Source organism: Callorhinchus milii, unplaced genomic scaffold, assembly GCF_018977255.1.
Source record: "Callorhinchus milii isolate IMCB2004 unplaced genomic scaffold, IMCB_Cmil_1.0 Scaffold210, whole genome shotgun sequence".
In the NCBI taxonomy this organism is placed as follows: Eukaryota; Metazoa; Chordata; class Chondrichthyes; order Chimaeriformes; family Callorhinchidae; genus Callorhinchus; species Callorhinchus milii.
This window is the reverse complement of record NW_024704951.1, coordinates 14,975-28,997: the sequence shown is the minus strand read 5'-3', so window position 1 is coordinate 28,997 and position 14,023 is coordinate 14,975. Positions and strand designations below refer to the sequence as shown.

The 14,023-nt window shown below is 47.0% G+C and overlaps 1 protein-coding gene across 1 annotated transcript in view; it reads right to left on the bottom strand.

Annotated features, from left to right (window-relative positions):
- The window catches only part of LOC121851921 (zinc finger protein 501-like), a 30,522-nt gene extending 20,276 nt beyond the window's left edge, over positions 1 to 10,246 (bottom strand). The window contains exons 1-3 of the mRNA XM_042346000.1: positions 10,238 to 10,246; positions 10,039 to 10,112; positions 1,124 to 2,039 (exon numbers count right to left, since the gene is read on the bottom strand). Coding sequence (XP_042201934.1) covers positions 1,124 to 2,039; positions 10,039 to 10,112; positions 10,238 to 10,246 — 999 coding nt within the window. The remainder of the gene's footprint in view (positions 1 to 1,123; positions 2,040 to 10,038; positions 10,113 to 10,237) is intronic.
- Between the last annotated feature and the right edge of the window lie 3,777 nt (positions 10,247 to 14,023).

Below are 14,023 nucleotides of genomic sequence, written 5' to 3'. Positions count from 1 at the left end.
TCTGTGTAGACATGGTGTGTGTACACTGTGTGGGTGGTCCGAATCAGTCGGGCGGCATTATCATTTCATCGGCTGCGCAATGCTGTGTGGAAGCTACCTGGTCTGTCACTCCGCATGAAGCTTCGGTTCTTCTCGGCCACAGTAATGCCCTCCCTTCTGTAGCCATGTAAAACGTGGACCCCTCTAAATTGAACATCTGCTCCGGTTAGAAACATTCAGGCTGTCATGCCTACACTCAGATTAAGGGAAGCCCAGTGGTAGCACATTCTCTATTTATTACAGAGGTTCAAGGCTCAAATCCGACAGGCACCCCTGGCTACTCCAGTAACATTAAACCAAATATGCACCGTCTGCTTAACAGTGGATGTAAAACATACTATTGTCATTCAAAACGCATAGGTCATTGCATGTTGGGGTCATGGTCAATATTTGGATAATTCCAAACATTATCCAGAAATTACATAATGGAGATTACACATCGATCATCACTCCCTACTGACAGACTCATGCCCACATGCAGGCTCGAGCAGGGTCACCTTATCACACAGAGGCAGCTGCCACTTGAAGGTGCTCTTCGAGTGTCTGTGATGAGACATGAAACAACTGAGTTGCTAAGGCAATAAAGCAAGCACCATATCAATGCAAATATAAATATAACAGTGGAATACTTGGGAGCATATTGTCTCTTGATCCTGATTATTCATCTACCCAACCCACAGGTCAACAAATACTCGCCGCTCTTATTCTGCAGGCTGAACCCAGGAATTGAGTGTTCGACTTCACGTTCATTTTCATTAAAGGCCTGTGACAAAGGTGAATCTATTGGAGCTTCATTAAGCTTACACATCTACCGGGTCTCCATTTGACTTTGCATTGTCTAAGAAGTCCACCCACACCTCCACTTCCACAAACTGTTGGGAGTTGCCTCGCTCTGACTCACAGTCAGAATTCTCCTCCTGCTTCACGTTGCCCCATCGATGTGAAGGTCCGATTTTGGAGTTGAATCTTCATCTTCACAGTTTACTGTCACTTTTTCGCTCTTCACCATCACTTTTTCACATTTCACCTTCACTTCTTCGCTCATCACTTCTTCACATTTCACCTTCGCCTCTTCACATTTCACCTTGATACCTTTAAAAGTGTCCATGCTGGGATTTAGTTCTGGTTTCATGAGGGATGGGCTCATTGCAGCACTTTGACTTTCACAAGCCGATTTCAGACTCCACTCCTTGGGGATCTTCTGATGATTGTATGTCCTCTGGTGTCTGTTAAGATTTGATAAACCTGCAAATGCTTTCCCGCACACAGTGCACCTGAAGGGTTTCTCTCCCGTGTGTGTTCTCTGATGTAGTTTAAGATGCGATGACTCAGCAAACGCCTTCCCGCACAGAGTGCACTTGAAGGGTTTCTCTCCCGTGTGTGTTCTCTGGTGGCAATTAAGACCTGATGACCATGCAAATGACTTCTCACAGACAGTGCACTTGAAAGGTTTCTCTTTTGTGTGTGTTATCTGGTGTTGTTTAAGATGTGATGACACTGCAAACGCCTTCCCGCACAGACTGCACTTGAAGGGTTTCTCTCCCGTGTGTGTTCTCTGGTGCAATACAAGACCAGATGACTGTGAAAACACCTTCCCGCACAGACTGCACTTGAAGGGTTTCTCTCCTGTGTGTGTTCTCCGGTGTTTTTTAAGAGCAGATGAATCTGAAAATGCCTTCCCACACACACTGCACTTGAAGGGTTTCTCTCCCGTGTGTGTTCTCTGGTGTAGTTTAAGATGTGATGACTCGGCAAACGCCTTCCCGCACAGAGTGCACCTGAAGGGTTTCTCTCCCGTGTGTGTTCTCTGGTGGCTCTGAAGAACTGATGGCCATGCAAATGACTTTTCACACAAAGTGCACTTTAAGGGTTTCTCTCCTGTGTGAGTTCTCTGGTGCTGTGTCAAATGTCCAGGACGATCCGTGCTGTATGCACACTGGTCGCATTGTTGCATTTTTGTACCAAACTGCGCTGAGGGTCTTTGCTCCATCAGACCAATTCTGCAGAGGAAGCGTCAGAGGAAGCGTCAGCTGCAGACAGAAAAAAGAGAATATCCACACCATCTACGTAAGTATCGAGGCACATATGACTTACACGTCTATACTTATTAATATTCCCAAATTCATCACACGGGCTGTTATGACAAACAATGAGGGCAAATAGTCATAAATATGCCTCGAAGCCCTATGTTAACCCAAAACTCGAAGCATACAATTTCGATTGTCTGACTAGAAAATGAATATTTATGAAAGCTAAATTCAGCTAACAAAGCAAAGGGTGTTGAAAATAATACTGTTTGTATTATGCATAAATTAATGTTCAAACGAAACTTAGAGGTGTGAAGCCAGGCTCAGATTTCCTTGAATGCTGGGATGAACAGAACTAACTTCAGCTGCATATGTGTCGTGTTCATTTTCGTAAAAAGTTCCAAAGGAAAACTAAAATAAACTATTGTTTTGATTTAACCTCCGTGTTCAATAGAGTTAATATACTTTACTGCAAATACAAACTTGACACTGTTACACACTGGCATGGTAAAAAGGTGGTGGTGTGTCCAGAACCATGCCTGGCCACCTTCATCTGCTCAATATGAATGCTTCTCTCACTTCACCAAGTAATTAATTGAAGATCAATCAACATAGCCGAGACCCACAAGAAGTTAAGTTTTCACTTATCAATCACGTTTGTTGTCGGAGATAATCAAACTCAAATTATTGAATTCATAATACAGTAATAATACTATGTAACACAATTTTTGTTCCTGTGTACAAAGTGTTATTTTTTAATTGCGTATGCCTAAAAAGTATACAAAATCGCTATTATTCCCCACAAACTTTGCTTTTGTGACCAGGACTTTATGTGAACGAAAAGACACAAATTAGCCCGTTTTCTCATTGAAAATAGGTAAATTTCAAAATATCACTGTCCTGATCAAAAAAGCAAAGTTTGTGGGGAATAATCTGTACTTTTGAGGAATAGGCAATGAGGAAATAACACTACCCAGGAACAAAAATGTTTTTTTGTTACACAGTGTAATAACTGCGCCACCGCTCCCCACAGATAAACTCTTACAGATCTAGTGACATCGCGGGATGTCACTGTGTCGTGCTGGCCCTCGAGAGGCACGGCGTGCGGTGTAACGACATCGCGGATACCACTATGGTGGGTGTCGTACCAGCCCTAGAGCGCTGATTGATAGCGCAGGATGGCACCACGCTTGGCATGCAGTGCTGGCCCTACAGGATAGGGTGTGGGAGTGACGGCCGTAGGAATGAGGTTACTAAAGGCCATGGCACTCTGGTTGACCCGAGAGGACACGTGACCAGTTAAGTCTACGAAGGGCCCCAAGTGGGGGCTAGGGGTGGTCACGTGGTCGAGGTCCAGATCCTGCTCGAGGATTCTGGAAAGTGGTCGTGGCCAAGGGAGGGAGCCAGCCAAACCGCAGAGAATATAAGCCGGGTCCCCCAGAGGAACCGGCGTTGTTGTTCAACCTTAAGAAACCTTCGTCTACATCTAGGGTCTACGTTCCACTGAGTCTCCAACAAGTGGAACTGGACCCGAAACAAACAACCAAAAGCCCCAAGCCTCTTTATGATACTATAGGCATTAATTATATAAAAATGCAGAAATCGAGTTTCCGCTAAAAATCCGTACTCCTCTTCTGTACTCGATCGACAGAAAATAAATTACCTTCTTGGAAATTGCTGAGCGAAAGCTAAAAGTGCGATATTCAATACTTAAGCCTGGCTTCACACCTCTAAGTTTCGTTTGAACATTAATTTATGCATAATACAAACAGTATTATTTTCAACACCCTTTGCTTTGTTAGCTGAATTTAGCTTTCATAAATATTCATTTTCTAGTCAGACAACCGAAATTGTATGCTTCGAGTTTTGGATTAACATAGGGCTTCGAGGCATATTTATCGTTTTTTATTATTATTTTATTATTTCCCTTCTACGTGACTTTACCGAAAGAACCAAGAATAAGAATATAAAATTCACATCACAATCGAAACAAGTACTGTAGTGCATTGCATGGGCACGGGGATAACTATATCCCTCGACACTCTAACGCTCATTACCCGGAGTCAACCTTTTATGTTCCATGCTGATTTTGTACATCTGTATGCTATCGCCGAGGTCAAGTGGTACTTGACTCTAAGTGGAAGTCACGATACCAATCTGCGAGGTTTCAATCGTGAGGGGCAGGTGTGTTTACTCTATGCATGAAAAGACATGGCAGAGACAGGGCAATCTCGGTATAATAGCAAGCGCTCGCATCCAACAATTTCTCTGAGAAGTCCCAAGTTCCTGCCCTATAAGCGCGTTTAAAATCTGAAGGGATCCTCGGGCGCCAACTGTATGGGCCAAACTACGGTCTCTAGCTTCCAGCGGCGGACTTAACTCTGTTGATTCTGGGGGTGTTAGATGATGCTTAGGTATTTCGCATCGCAACCGTGTGGAATCCGCCATCCTGCTAGAGAGTTGTCGCTTAGGAATCTGAATCTTCTTCCGTCACGATGAATACGGGCTCTTCTAGTGAGCTTTTAACGGCACACCTGCAGTGTTGCTTCCCAGCGACAAATACGTAGGAATTACCGTGATATCCCGAATTGTAAGTCGTTCAGATTACTATATAGGTCGCCCTCCTGCGTCCTCTTCGAGTTTATCCGCCCTCCACTCCATCCAACTCACATAGGGTTTCGCAACGTCATGAGAAAGTTCTGTCTTCCCCCTATTTTGAGCTAAGGTCGGTAGACAAAGTAGCAAGGTCCGAGCTGGCGGCTATGCCTGAAGTTGATGTGTACACTCGGTTCTCCGCACCCGCTTGCTACCCACGCTACGGTCTGGTAAACTATCATCATAAACCATTTTAGCTCACACAGCATGAGCGAGTCTATCATCGTGCAGGTAAATATCCCTGCCCGCGACATGAATGTCACTGACAACCTTTGTATACCGACATTCAAGGCGCAGAGCACGCCCCCGATGCTCATAATAACCTCAGCACATCAAAACCGCCGCCTACTTGCACGCATGGAATGTTGTCCCAACTAAGACACTGCACTACCTTGGAACTAATCTCAAGCCGCTGAGTAGGTCACTAAACCTTCTAAGATAAGACTTTGGAGCTAAGCGGCTGGGCCGGTGTTAGCACGGAATATCACTACTGCGCTTCTGCGACGACCTTGGAGAAGGGGAACTTATATTTGTGTCGGATCAGGTGGTTTAAGTACGCCCTGAAGAATAATTGAGCTCAATCTGCCTCCTTTAAAGCTGTCACATCATGTGAATATCACGGCCCGTGTCGGGTATTGGAGACCCACTTCGGGATAGCGATTGGGGGTTATAGGATTTTCCGTTCAGATAGGTCCGGAAATGTGCCCCGTACCAGGATTAGACTGGATTCCTTGTTGAATATTGATAGCTCCCTATCCTCCCAAATATCGCGTTCTCGTTTCATTGACTACCGGACAACTGTTTGCGATTGCACGCCAGAGCCTGGTGATGGTCTGTCCAAATAGGTGGTAATAACTGAGACAATATCCTAAGAGCTAACGCTAGGGCCCAAAGTCGGCCTCGCAGTTCAGGTAATGTGCTTAATTCTTAACTAACGTATACTGTCTGCAGAGACTCTAATAAACCCGAAGTTAGCCGTCAGAACGATAGGTGTTGCCTCATTTCTCCGTAAAAAGTACTATGTACTACCTAACAACGATAAAAACGCCACCGACTGGACCCTGAGATCGGTTAGAACCTGGCTTCTCAGGTCGCGACGACATTCTTAGGCGTGGTAATCATATTTATACTCGAAACCGTGATCCCACTGTATTCCCCTATGTCACTGTCCGGCGCCCATCTAGGCTACAGCTCAGATCGAACCCGCAACCGGACCATTGTTGGAAAATTCTCCCATTATCGATTTTCGGATGAGTGTATACGTTGTACAGGGTTCTCATCCTGGATTAGTACCCGGATGAGGGGGGTGATAAAGAGTCACTCGGCTGGTCCATCCAATTGCTAACTCGTCGTGCGCATTGCACGAGCAGCTTGAATCGCTCATTCACCGTAAGAGTAGCTGGGTTATTAGCCGCCGTGGGGGGTCGTATTAATTATAGTGGGACTCCGCATACTTGGTCCTAGCAGTAATCTTACGTCGTCAAGGGGTCCAGGAAACGCAGTGTGAGATTACCTGCTCGTTCGAGACAGGGTAGTGTTGTATAAATGAACCGGCCCATCAGTTCCAGTGTACTAACCGTCTCTGAGATACACCATACCCATAGGAATCGGATATCAAGACGCCAGACCTTCACATCATGTAAATACTCGTATTATGTAACAGACATACCGGGTTATTTGAATTAAACGTGTCGAGTTCTCGGCACAGCTAAGCGACCAAACGGTATAAAAGCCCTATATTCTTTTCGAGTTCAATCATCGAGAACTTCCGCGGGAGACCCGTTCCTTGTCTCAATTGGTACACCTCGGCTTACGCTCCATTTCCAACCTTAATGTGACATGCGTAAATTGATCGCCCTTCATATAACTTAAGGAAAGGCCACTCCTTTCCGTACCACCGGACAAATGCGTAGTTAAGAAGTAGATACAGCGGCGTCCGAAGTTGGGCGATCAAATAACGGTTAACGGCATTACGCTAGAGCCCATTTGTGCCGGAAGATAACGCAAAAACATTCTTGAAAAGTTGGGAGCAGCCTCACGCTGGGTGTTCCCGCCAGTGCAGTTACACTCGCCTATAGAAGCGTGGTAAGGGCGCGGCGCGTAAAGGGTGTCTAAGCATAGAGGCCGAGCTGGATCACAACGTACTGCGTTTTTATCTCACCGAGTACTACGATTACAGTACGGCTCCATAGAATCGTAACACCGTGATTGTGTCGCTGACTAGCTCTTTCAATGGCTGAGAAGTTTTCCATAGATTACACCGGCGAGTTAGGGAACTATCCAGCAACAGCTACGTTTGGTGGTCCTATCATTACACTCGTTATGCTTAAGCCAAATGACGATTGCGTCACATTACCTAAAAATGGTCAATGGACTTTTCAAGCCCACCAACGACATGTCTATACCTCCTACAATACAGCTACTCTAAATCTACTACTTGCTATTATCTACTTGCCCGTAATGAGACCCGGGTGCTGCAAGCACTACTCAGGTTTACTTAAACCTTGGCCACACTGATCGTTGTTAGGGATACCCGTGTATCCTATTATGGCGCCTAAGTTCTACGCTAAGCACTGGACTGCTAGGTTGCCCGGGTTAAAACTCCCTACGGAGGAGAACGGATTTACCGCCGTTCCAGCACTTTACAATGTCGCCGGGCGCAATTCGAAAGTCCGACTCATGGATGGATGATTTTACTCAGACAATCAATTCGTAGCAGACTACGAGCGAGTTACTTGGTATTATGGTCCTCTCTGAAATGGCGGCAAAATTACAACTCTCCATACAGAGAACAACTAAATTTCCTGAACTGCCAGATATTCAGGTTTGCGTCCTAGCCATGGTGTGAGATCGTGGCTTTAGAGGCCTGTCGCAGGGATAAAATCCTGATATGTCGGGATTTCATAATACTATTCATCCCTGCCAGCATACCTTCCTAATCCGTCAAACTACCCAATTGTGGCGGATACGTGGACGAATCTGGGCTTGTTGGTGGAGGCGACCTAAACAGAGATTTTGAGTACACGCGAAGTGTCACTGAGTCTGCTCCATAGACATTATCAAGACTCCTTGCTCACCGTGCGGGGATCTGTGACCACGATCATCAACAACGGGTCAAAATGCTGCGTGCTGCTTTAGTTCGTGCTTGGTGAAAGCATATCTGCGGCGAACGATCTTAAATAAGTACGCTGTGTCATACTAACTCTCGTTCATACAGCACTGTGCGCAGCGCCATTGAATTTTGTGCCATAGCGGAAACCTCTAAGTCGTGAAACTTTTATATACTTAGTCGTAATGACCATCTACCAGTTGAAACGATAATCATTAGAAAGAGGTTCCTAGAGTGGACTCCCCTTGGAACCTTGGGAAAGTTCCATGACATGCAAGCTTACTTGCTATTAAAACATCCGTTCTATAGAACTTGAATAGTATTTGGGAGATGATACAGGAAGTGTCAAATGGTACGGATGGAGTCAGGTGCAGTCTTAGCAGATGGCAATACCCCGTCACCTGTGGTCAAATATTTAAGGATTGCGATCAGAGCATCATCATTGTTCGAGTGGTGGCGGGGACGACCGACCTCGGCGTGACATAGCCGCAAGATGATCCGCGTTATGAGTCCGTCGCGCCGCACAGTTGGCTAACTATTTATAGATAGAAGTTTTATTGAGTACATTGTTGTCAATGTAGCAATACTTGATAAGCTCTCCACCTTCGAGAAAATGTGGCTTGTGTTCGGGAACAGTCTCAGTGCTCCATGAGCAGCGAATCGTTATCTGTTCGTGGGCAAAGTCGGTATCTTCCGTCACCAAAGGGCTACACGTTTTATGAGTCCGCTGGACACTCTTGCATTCAATTTGGGAATTTACCACATTCTTCTTGGAGACATGATGACTCCTATTCAGAAGGCTACCCTATTCCTAGTTATTGTGGCCCTAGGGGTCTCGGGGGTAGATTGCTCAGATCTAGGCGGGAACTACCCGAACCGTAATCAGAATACTACCCGGGCCATAGCGAAGATGCGTGACTGAGCAAAGCAACGAGTTGGGTGTCTCCTGGCCGAAAGTTCCCATTTACACGCGTACAGGTCCGATAACCCGATTTCATGCACATGGTTCCTTCGAAGTACTTACGCCGCCAAGATATCATTCCGTGACTAAGGCTAGGCTCTTACAATCGCAAGTTGTCCAATAAATATTCCCGGCTCTAGAGCAGGTGTTGATACCCGAAGTATCGATGCGTGGGGGAAACCCCCGGAGTTTTGTTTAGCTTGGGGAAGACATAGAGCGGCAAATCACTAGACCGAGGGTAGATGCAAGGCCTTAGGATTGTTGAGCATGTTATATGTACCGCCAAGGACTCTGCGCAAACAGTTCAGGCTAGGAAATACTCAACTCGGAGCGTTGTGTAGCTGGATGATGCACTCGTTCTCTGTATGAACCGGATTACTAGAGCAATATTAGACTAACATGCTGCCCGGTGGGGATAGCGTTAATTTTAATGTCTGTTTCGAAGAATGTGAGCTTCGGCTTTGTTCTAATCTTTCACGGCCCCATAATGATTATGTTATGTCCCCGCCGCTAGGGGGCCCTGCTGTCTGACGGAGGGTGCGCAAGTCTAACGACAGTCGAACTTACCAATACGAGATTCTTAGGACATCCTGCCCTTCTTTTCTATCGATAATTGATTATTCACCCAACACCTCCGTGCAGGCTATGAGGGGCGCAGGGTTGTCATGAGCCTTTAAAGGTTCCTTAATTATCTAGACAAACTATAGTATCGCGAAGTACTTGGCTGTATGGAAAGGCCTATGCCACATTGAAGTTGCTCACCGCCTTGATATCCGCCCTGACGTAGGGTGTTGTCGTGACTTCCCCTGTCCGCGCCAACGGATGGAAGATTCGGATCCGGGGTTGCCAGGGAGCACATATTCTTGGCGACTGGGTGCACACATCCGACTAAATAGTGAAGTTTTTTCGATCGCCGACTCCAATCGCACGGAATGCATTCAACTGACCTTACCAGTGCAAGACTGGGGGTATCTTGGCCCACTAGGCCCCAGATCGATTCGACAAGTTACAGGTAACTCCCAACACTATGACGCGCACGTTCTCTCACACCACTGTAACCGGCCGCATAATCGTTTTGTAGTCTAATTCCGCTTAGATTTGACTCTTCCGGTATAATTGCAGTGTTTCCCTGTCGCGTTAGGCCTTAGATTACCACTAGCGCGAAAGAAAGACTTCTTACGTCTCCACCTTGTACCCCGAGTGTCGAACGATTTATGCTTCCTTGTTCTACGGCTCGTTGACGTTACCGCAGCTTTGTACTTGGCACAACGTACTGATGAATGCCGCTGTTCCCAACGCCTGATCCATGCATCTGATCTAACTGGACATTGAAAAGTATTGGGCTTGACAAAAAGTCGCCGGGCAACTTTGCCCCACGCGTGCTATTCCACTTCGTTTGCTAGGATGGCATCACCTAGTGAGCATCGCTCCCTCTGTGTAACTTACACTCGCCATGGCTACGGTGCTGCTGGCTGGTACGGAACTCGAATGACTATTACTCAGGCCGTGGGGGTTCGCACTTAGATAATTGACACACCCCGGGTGTGCTATCATTCAACTGGCTATGGCCCAGGCACATTAACATATACGACTTTAAGAGACCTATGGATACGGGAAGCCATTATAACTGAACATCGAAATCCTACGGAGGATGTGGTAATGGCCGCCTTTTAAATTTACAGGAATATGAGGCGGATTTGCCACCTGTTGCCAAATCCATTCGCTAAGGCGTCAATGCCTACTCCCTAGGTGATATCTCACAGAGACGGCTGGACGTCCCACCAAGACTTAACACGCCGGGGCGCAACCATCGGGCAGCTTTTCCCAACTCAACCGGGACGTGAACTTCACCGCAGAGTGGTGAGTACTATCACTAACTAAATACTGGGCGACCAGGAAATAGACAGAACTATCGGAAAATTGGACGTCCCTCTATCGCTCTCCGCTGAACTAATGCCAAATTCTACCTCGGGAATGGGGTGCTGTCGCGAATGTCCTGGGAGGCTTTGATCAATGCCCATGTTGTGCCTAACATCGAGGTCGGGGGTATTACGTGCCCTGGGAGGTGAACGAGTAAGATACTTTTCATGGCTACGGGCTGCTGCGATCGTCGATTTAACCGGATGGGCCTCAGATAGGAGTCCATGCGCACACGTAGTTGGTGTAATTCGCCGTGGGGTTCGTTGTCATAGGAACCCCGGCATCCTTATCACCGGTCTCGTCTTCCCGGACCGTCCGCGTGCTATCCGGCACGCTCGAGGTTAGAAAGAGTGTCCCTTACTTGTCATTCTTCCACATATTTATCAGTTCAAGATCCTAACGCCTATGGGCAAGCCACAATCACCTTGTGTCTGAAATAGCTCACCTGTAGTCCATCACTAGCCATTCTAGGACAAGAAAGACTCCATATAACTCGCTTGATATCTGTTTCCGAGTGAGACATACACCCTTTTTTGCGCTATCGACCGACTGGGGGCTTAAATGAGCTAAAGGGTAAACCGTATATTAGTGACCACCTTAAACTGGTGGCTTTCGTATTTATGACGGTATCTTGAGTTCGCGCGATTTCAGAATTTACAGTGTCGCAAATTGCGCGCGGGCGATACACCCTTCACGCAGGGGAGAAGTGGAAGCAGGAACGGTGCGAACAGGGAACGACCCTACCACTGCTTTCTTATCCCATATCCCTCACATATCTCTCATGATGCATCATAGAGCAGTAGGTGGTACGAAGAGACTCCCCATAATGACTCCCGGACACCGTGCACTCCGCTAGTCTTCATCCATGTTGAACCGGGGTAGCCTCGCTCTATGGGCGTTACTAATGCAGTTCAAGAACAGGACTGAACGCACATTGATGGTAGGCTCCCACTCCGACCCCCCCCAACCCAAGGCGTGACATCGTAGTATGTTTTGTGGGTATCAGTGGTCTATTCTGGATCGCCATCATGTTATAGCCCCTCTTTCTTCTCGTCCCTAAGATATGACCTAGCAGAAGAATGGTAACCTTAATCCGGGGGAACGCCTGTGTATCGTCCCAAGCGAGACCCACAAGTAACACACTATCGCTGGACATTAATTCGATATTTACGGACAGCTGATATGACGGTAAGGATAGCGAGATTAATCGGCTAGACTTAGCGATATAGGAAGCAAATAGAGTAGCGGCTCACCAGAGCACGCGGTCCAACGTTTAGAACCGTACAATTTATAGAACCTTGAGGATAAGTATGACATCACTCGAATATAGGCAACAACAACGCCAATGGTGTCGTACTCATCGTATAGTTACGAGCACAGTTAATCATTATTCCCCAGTCCGTGAAGATTAGCTGTATAACTACAAATGATCACACCTGTGTGAGTTGTTTCATTTGACTGATGTAACAACAATACACGAAGGAGTTAACCCCTCATCGACGTAAATTACCACATCCGTTGCGTTCGCTATGCGCGATACGCGGACTATAAGAAAGAAAGGTTCGAACGGAGCTTATTTGGGTCTACAGTCAGTGGCCATGTTTCGACCCTAGAAGAGCCTGGGCCCAGGACTGGGCATTCATGAGACTTGCGGACGATTGGTTCCGCAGCCCAGACTTAAATCTGAGACGCTAGTATTCGTTTAGATTAAAGGGATTATACCCTGACCGGATCTTGAACCTTAAATAGAGCACTTATGCACCTTGGCTGACCGGAAAGGTGGTATTCTTTACGTATTATTTCCATGCCCGGGTCTCAGGGACGCATTCACCATGGCTACCCGTTAAATAACTGAGAGGCATAGGCTAGTTAGAACGGAGTTGCAGCAGTCATGGAGACGGGATCTCCCCTCCCCTCTATTACTAAGATAAGATCAGCCACTCAAGAAGGGTTTTTTCGTCTGGCGTAACCCAAGGACAACAGTCTAGGGATCAGGACAAGGTCACCCTACATTACCCGATGCTTAATGGTTTTACCCCACATACGGTGGCGCATAGGCATCCGAAGTATCTAAAATATTTGAGTGCCCTTAACGATAAGCATGACACGCCGGGGGTTCCCCCGAGCCAAGTTCCGTGACCTAATGTTCCTACGGCTTGAACGATTCTAATCTGCGTAGCTGTTCGCTTTGAGAAGCTACCCTTTGCCATGAAGGTGCTACCAGCCCGGCCGTCGCCAGAGCTGCCGACGTCATGAGGTCGTTCCTCTAGAGCTTTCAACAGCTGAGCAGTTTACCCTGTCTACCCTATGAGTACACTATTAAACTACAACGAGTCTTTGTCTCCATAACTAACGAAGCTGGATAGTGGGGCTATCGCGGTCAAGTGGTTCCGCTATATTATACAGTAAGTGTCTCTTTTCGGATGCATGGACTAGCATGTGAACTTAGCAGTACAAAACTCGAGAAATCACTTAAATTGGTTTCACAAAGCGTGCCGTATGAGTTATGAGCTTAACGCGGTATGGATGCTCGGGGGACTTTACTAACTAGGAATATTGGTAGACCCCGCGCGAATAGGGTGCGTGTCCAGCGTCCATCTGAGCTCCGTATAGTGGAGCGCGCCTCCGCACGAAACTGAAATGCAAGAGCCCAAATGAAACCCCGAAACAGGGGGCGAAGTACAGCCCTGAAGATTGTTTGTGTAGCGGCGCTGCCACTTACGTGGACTGGAAATGGACGTATACGTTCCAATGCTGGGGGACGCCTTATATGGGGCTGTTCAGCTGGCCAGCGGGCATACTCCCACAGCACCGCTCAACGAAAGTCTCTTAACTCTGGTTCTGTGCCTGACCCCCATGCCAGGACTCAATTAATGAACGGGTCATCCCTGGAAAATGTCGCCGACGGAATCCTTTCTAAATCGGACTCGACCGTGTTATGTTACACGCGTAGTGTTCTTTGACTGCCTTGCCTATTCATCATAGGAAACTAGAGGAGTTTGCCGTACATTCTCCGTAGCGTAGCGGTCACTCAGAACCGGGATGGACGATGGGCGCTCCTACTATCAGCCAGGCCATCTGTGTCGGTAACAGATTGTGCGCAATATCCAATTGAAACGAAAACCTTGTCGGTACACAAGCTAACCCGTCCTCTCTGTATAGTGAACGTTAGCTCAGAATGCGCCCTACGACCGAATGCCCCGAAAGACTCGTATTTATTCACGTTCCATTTGTACTTTGTTTTGACTCATTCTTAGCGCGTCGTTAACACAGACTTACCATTGACAGTTCATCACTTGGTGATTTCTCAAT